Source organism: Calypte anna, chromosome 1, assembly GCF_003957555.1.
Source record: "Calypte anna isolate BGI_N300 chromosome 1, bCalAnn1_v1.p, whole genome shotgun sequence".
Taxonomy (NCBI): domain Eukaryota; kingdom Metazoa; phylum Chordata; class Aves; order Apodiformes; family Trochilidae; genus Calypte; species Calypte anna.
Genome location: NC_044244.1, coordinates 110,649,830 through 110,656,552, shown reverse-complemented (window position 1 = coordinate 110,656,552; position 6,723 = coordinate 110,649,830). Strand labels below are relative to the sequence as shown.

The following is a 6,723-nucleotide window of genomic DNA, read 5'->3' as shown; positions in this document are numbered from 1 at the left end:
TTTGCCTTGCAGACTCCTGAAGCTTGGAGGTGTCACACCTCCAGCCCTCCTTCCTTTTGCTTTTCCAAGTAAGCATAACCAAAAAAGTCCAGGGAAAAAATTGAGGCAGAAAAAAACTTGCAAAAGAAATACACATGCATATTTTTCAGTACTGGTAACCATTTCAAGCTTCCCAGAGGTCTGAAATACTCTAATGGCAATGAAATCAGTTGGGTCTGCCAGAGGAACCCCACAGTTTAATAGATTGTGGAATGGCATAATGGATATGTGTCTATAGGTATGTAATAGGTATGTGGTCAATAGCTCATGGGAGCCTAGAAATTTATCTCAGGGATATCCAAATATACATGGCAACATTTCCTAACTAAACAAAAGAAAACCCAACCTTCTCTGGGTGAAGCATCAGATAGAACAATGTTATCAGGCCTCACCAGGCAAACACGAGGAGCATATAAAACAAGCTGCTCTCAGGGAAAGCAGCACCTCTCCTCCCCCTGCCTTCCAAGAGCAATGGATCTCAAAGCAATCTGTGTACTCTCCGTCATCCTCATCGTAGCCCTCAGCACCTTGGCAGAGGGAAAAGCACCACCAAGTAAGTACATTCATCTTCTGTTGCCTTCACAGGTGTGTGTGTGTGTGACTGCTGCAGGTACTGTAACTGCTGCAAAAGTATGTCTTCAGTTTACATATCAGACAGCAAACATCTTGCTCTGGTATATTACCAAAGTTGGAGTCTATTTTATATATATATAATTATTTCTTTTTCTTGAGAAATCTATAAGTAACAAGGAGTCTGCTGCAAAGGCAGAAGGACAGACACGCCCAGGAGCTTGCTAGAACAGGACCAGGACTAGAACAGGAGCGAGTTTTGTCTAGCAAAATAAATGGCTTCTTACATTTATTTGAAGCTACTTTACCATGTGAATACAATTTCAAAGGAGTCTGTCTACCTCCTCAGTTGAAGACAGGTCACTTACACAACTTAAAAAGTGAAAAGCAAGTAACACAAAGTCAGACACCTTGGGACATCTCCAAAATTTCTTGCTTGCAGATAGTACAGTAGACTTAAAGTGTTCAAAGTACATCTACAACTATTTGTGTGCAATCCTATGTTTTTACTGTCACCTGATGAGAATGCAACGATTTTGTATCTTTGCATCTGTTCGAATATGCACTGTGCCCTTAACTCTTTCTTCATGTGAGATGGGAAAAGCAACAAACATTTACTACCATGACATTTGAAGTCATGAGTTTTTACCATTGGAAGTGGTCTGTTGTAAGTCCACAGAGCCCACTGTGCTGGGCTAACTAGAGAGACCACAGATTCTCAAAGGGTGGAGTACAACCCTCACTGAAGCCAGTGGGACCTCAAAAGCATCTTTTGAACCACAAAAGTTCTGGTCTTAGCAAGTGATGGAGAAGGAATGACTGCAGGGAGGGACAGCTTAGGGAAAGAGCATTGTTCCCAGTGGGCATCTGACAAATGCACCTCTGCTAAAGAACGTGCAAACTGACACTCAGTAACTTCCTACCTCTGCCCTGGACAGCAAGATGCCAATGTAAAACAGTCCCCAAGGAACGAAAGAACTGCGGATACCCAGGAATCTCAGCAGTGGAGTGCAAGAAAGCTGGGTGCTGCTTCAACGCTTCAGTCCCTGGCGTTCCCTGGTGCTTTGCTCCTAAACCAAAGAAAGGTAATATCTCTGTCACAAACACTGATTTACCCAGTGTTTAATCATGCAGCAATGTGCACAACTGGGGACAAGTTCTTCTTTTCTTCTTAGGCCAGCAAAGTGAGCATCAATCTCTATTAGAAGACCACTGGCAGTAAAACATGTCTGACCTTGCTCTCCCTTCAGCCTTTTGTCTTATCTTTTTCACACAATATATTTCCTCTTCCTTCAAGCTTTTAGTTATCCAGCAACATGTGAAGATTATTTAAAAATATTTTGCTTCCAACTGGGGTCTTGTTTATCAGTAGAGCAAGGGATTCTCAGCACTTATTTGAAAGGACTTTCTACATGGCTGAGATTGTCACTTTTACACTGTGTGTAAAAGTCCTGAGTAGATGAGTCCTATTGTAGCTGCTTGACACCTGTACAAAGGACAAGAGGACCACAATTTCTGGATTTTTTGCTCCTTTCTCCAGCCTGTTTTGAAAACTGCTGCTTTATTCTTCTCCCACTTGGTTCCAGAATAACTCCACTTGGTGTTTCTTTTTTTCTCTCCCATATTTGTTCCCAGTCTTCGTTCCGTGAAATCTCAAAAGTATCTCAGGGAAAATTCTTTTCTCCATTCTTCCTTCTAAAGCTTCTAAGATCCTGCTTCCAGTTTTTGCCTTTGTTTTCTCAGAGAGGGTAAAAGCTGTTCTCTCAGTCCTTAGGGATTGGGCATATATTTTACATAACTGCTGAACATTAAACTACATTTGCTGGGGTGACTGCGTGACTCCTCAGAAGAACTTCAGGGCAATCTCAGCATTGCACAGACGAAAGGAAAGGCAAATGTGTGCAAAGGCAATGTTACCCAAGAAAAGAACTATTTATGAATCAAGGATGGGGAACAGGGCTCAGAATTGCTGGAGAAAAAAAAAGAAATTTCGCTTTTGAACATTGTTTAGATTTCATGAAAGCCTTGACAAACAGATCGCAGCACCTTAAAGTGTCATTTTCATAGAAATGCTTTTTGGAGCAGATCTGTTTCATGGGAGGAAAATTTAATTATTCAGGCTGGGTGGTACCTGTGATTTTACTTTAAATTATCTGCATGAGCTGTGATTTATCCCTAAATGACCAACCTACTTTCCATAGCTCAGGCTGGCATGCAAAGGAGGGTAGCTTTTCCTTTCCTTTCTCCATTAGCCAGCATGCTCTGGAGTTAGCATTGGGTGAAGTCATGAAGCTACCTTGGTGCAAAGCCAGCGTGCAGTACCATTACAGGAGACACACAGCTTTTCACTCCGCTGCTGGACTGAGGATAGGTACAGCTGGGTCACTGTTCAAGAGACACTTGTAGGACAAATTTTGCCCTCTCTTGAGCAAAAGCAAGTCCTCACCCCTTGGCATTTAATTTTGGCAGCTAAGGATGTGTCTGAACCTGCTCTCTGAAATTGGTATGGAGAAGCTCATTGTGGCTGCTACCTGTTCTCACCTTCGTGGCTTGCCTTTGATTTGCAAATTATGCCACCAGGTAAAACGGAGCACACAGCCTCTTCCCTTCCTTTGTTTTTGCTCCACACAGTTAAGAAAGTATGTCCCAACGACCCTTACACCAGGATAAACTGCGGCTTCCCGGGCATCACTGCTAAGGAGTGCGAGAAGAGGGGATGCTGCTTCAGGGCACGTCCCGCTGGGGTCCCCTGGTGCTTCTACCGGCGTGTGGTGGAGGAAGGTAATCGGACATCGTCCCTCGTGTCCCTGTGGACACATCGTGACCCCCGGCCTGTGCTCGGTGGGCTCTGCCAGCTCGGAACCGAGAGAGAACACGCTTGAGGCAGTGAGAGGGCAAGGTCACACCACCCCCCCGTCCCGGACCACACCCCCCCGTTACTGCCCTTCCCGGTGCGGAGCTTCCTCAGCCGGGGCATCAGCGGGGAGGAGGTGTCTTAAAAGACCATCCCAAGACACAGGGGGGTGGGTACCGCTGCCCCCTGTTTCCTACCCACCCCACAGAATGTTTTGTACTGGAAGCAATTCACCATAATTCAATTTTATCGGTATGAATCCCAGTTAGGAAGCATGTGTGTGTACAGATGGGAGACAAGAGTAATTGCTAAAAAAAATTGCCTTTTTGATGTTCTGCATCTAGGCAAACACTTCCTAGCATCTTGTGTAAAAAGATTCATGAGGGAAAAAACAAACCACATCACTTACCCTGCTTTTTCTCTTTCCTTCCCCAGCTTGTTAAAGGAAAAGCTTCCAACAAGAACCTTGTGATCTTTGGACCTACTCCAATGGGAAACAACAGCAGAGGTCCCAACTCAGACTCTATAGTTTGCAACAGCTATGACTTCTAGGTCATTTTTACCTTGGATTGACTCCTTTCTGATGAAAAGTTACTTGCAGCTTTTATTCTTTCAGTAGGTTAGTACCATGCAGTTTTTTCACTGCAATAAATGAACAGAGACCCAATTCATGAGGTCATTGCTATCTTTATTTTAAAGCTGTGTATTCCTGTTTCCCAGGAAATTTGGCATCTTAGCAACCTGCCAATGAGATAGTAGTCACTAACACTTCCAGAAGGAACACAACACTTAGTCCTTCACGTTACTTACACTTCACACTTCCAAGTGACTGCTTGCATTTGTGAGCTAAGTGGTTTCACACCGGCCACTTGCCCATCTGAATACTGAAAATACTCAGCATTTCCCTTTATATAGCTACAGCTACAGCTGTGAGTTCAGGCTTTTATTTTTACCTCTTGAGACATAGGGAAGGGTACTTTTGTCACGTGCCTGCTGAGCTTGTCTGACTCAGACATCTCCTGTTCCCAGCATCACCATGTCTCTGGTAATGCCAATCCCTTGGTGCTGCTACCAGCAGGGCACAGAGTAGCTCATAGACATTTCCCTGCTACCCTAGCAAACCTAACACAGGTCCTGGATGCTGATAAAACAGGCAGCTGAATCACAGAATGGTTTGTGCAGGGACACCTCCCACCAGACCAGGTTGCTCACAGCCCCATCCAACCTGGCCTTGAACACTGCCAGGGAGGGGGCAGCCACAGCTTCCCTGGACAGCCTGTGTCAGTGTCTCACCACCCTCACATTGAAGAATTTCTTCCTAATGTCTAGCCTAAATTTACCCTCTTCCAACTTAAAGCCATTACCCCTTGTCCTCTCACTACAAGCCTTTCTATAAAGTCCCTCCCCAGCTTTCCTGTGGGCCCCCTCAGGTAGTGGAAGGCAACTACAAGGTCTCCCTGGAGCCTTCTCTTCTCCAAGCTGAACAACCACAACTCTCCCTGTCTGTCTTCATATGAGAGATGCTCTAGCCCTCTGATCATGGCCTTCCTCTAGACTTGCTCCAACAGCTCCATGTCCTTTCTGTATTGGGGGCTCCAAAACTGGCCACAGAGCTCTGCCACTGTTAACATCATGACAGCATAACAGCATCCTCATGAGCTGGTCCCATGGGCCAACTACAACACTAAAAGCAAGACACAGGTCCCCCTGGACCTTACATATACCTGAAATAGAGTCTATTCTGTCTCATCAGACACAGGAGGAGCTCCTCATCTCCAGATGAGTGTGGCTGCTGTCCCCTGGGGCTCTTTAATGCTCAGCATGGATGCTTAAATGCTTCCCTGCTTCAGCTGAGTGAGACCACAGTAAAAACCAATGGGAACAAAATGGGTAACATGAGTATGCTGCTACAGCAGCAAGCTGTGCTCAGGGCTCAGCAGGAAAGAACAGATGTGCAGGGTTGTGCTTCAAGGAGAGAGAAAATGGTCAACACACTCCTTCTTAGAGATTTCTCCAAATATACTTCTGTGTTGAGTAGGTCTATCCAAGCAGGTAAAAATTATTCATTCATCAAACTTCATTATCTTGTACTTAAAATAGGCTCAATAGTAAAACTTGAATCAGGTAGGATATTGTATGAGCAACAAACTGACAAGTTACCTGAAGGTCTTTCATAGAATCATAAAACGGTTTAGGTTGGAAGGGACCTTAAAGATCATCTACTTCCAACTCCCCTGCCATGGGCAAGGACACCTCCCACCAGACGAAGTTGCTCAAAGCCCCATCCAACCTGGCCTTTACTGAGGAAGATTTTATGGTATTTCCAGGGTGAATCTGGAAGGCCTAAGCACAGAACAATCATGATAATACTGCATTGCAAGAACTGGTTCAGCAGTTCGGAGCATTCACCAGGTAACAGGGACTCTGTAGGAATCTTGTTTGGAGAAAGGATGAAAGTGCAGCTACACTGAAAAAGACTAACCCTAATAAATGCTGTGGGAAATAATCTGCAGGGGATGTGATTAGGCTACTGCAGTCAATGTTCTTCCAGGGCAGAGCTCCCATAGAGCTACACCTACTCATCAAAAGGGTTTTCCTTCTGCAAAGGATGTGCACAATGCAGAGTATAAGGGGCAAATGTGTATTTTTGAGGGACAGGCTCTGATGGAAAACCACTTACTCATCTTGTCTCACCCTCCCAGATTCCTCTGCTGGGGCTGTGCCAGTGAGTCAGGTTCAGGTCTATGGGCTGTCCGAGCTTCTTCCCCCACAGAGTGCCACAGCTTTATGTGGTTTTGTAAGAAAAATTACAAATATAAATGTTTTGGTAATGGTGGTGACAGTACTGTGGGGTCCTCTGCTGCAAAATCTGCATAAGAGACCCAGCCTGGCAAGGCAGAGCAGCTGAAAATGCTGGGAACTGCTTGAGCAGTTGGCACTTTGATGTGGAGGAAAACAGTGGAGATGATGCAGGGAAGTCAGGCAGACAGCAGTCTGATCCCTAAGAGACAAAGCATGAAGGGCTGAACTTCCTCACTTGCTGTCCCTGGGCATGGTGTCTCTTGCAAAAAACATTAACTGCTGTGGGCTAACCAGCAAAACATTCCCAACAGCACTCTAAGCCGAGGCACTGGGTCATGGACATCTGAAGTTATAAATCAGAGTTATTTGTCCATAGCACAAAGAATTATGACCTAAGGATTTGTCATCACTAGTAAGTCCTAAGGGATGATGGCTATTCTAGGAATTAAGTAAAGGCT

General features: G+C 45.0%; 1 protein-coding gene across 1 annotated transcript; it reads left to right on the top strand.

The window, feature by feature from the left end:
• Positions 1-510: 510 nt before the first annotated feature.
• Positions 511-3,974, top strand: LOC103531573 (trefoil factor 1). The gene is made up of 4 exons (XM_008497237.2): positions 511-592; positions 1,548-1,694; positions 3,241-3,390; positions 3,899-3,974. The coding sequence occupies exons 1-4, from the start codon at positions 511-513 to the stop codon at positions 3,904-3,906; spliced, it is 387 nt and encodes a 128-aa protein (XP_008495459.2). The 3' UTR covers positions 3,907-3,974.
• The last annotated feature ends 2,749 nt before the right edge of the window (positions 3,975-6,723 follow it).

Bases quoted from the DNA above. Each gene is read 5' to 3' on its own strand.
- LOC103531573 (XM_008497237.2), top strand. From the start codon at position 511: ATGGATCTCAAAGCAATCTGTGTACTCTCCGTCATCCTCATCGTAGCC. The intron at 593-1,547 runs GTAAGTACATTC...TGCCCTGGACAG, and splicing joins AGAGGGAAAAGCACCACCAA to CAAGATGCCAATGTAAAACA. The intron at 1,695-3,240 runs GTAATATCTCTG...TGCTCCACACAG, and splicing joins TGCTCCTAAACCAAAGAAAG to TTAAGAAAGTATGTCCCAAC.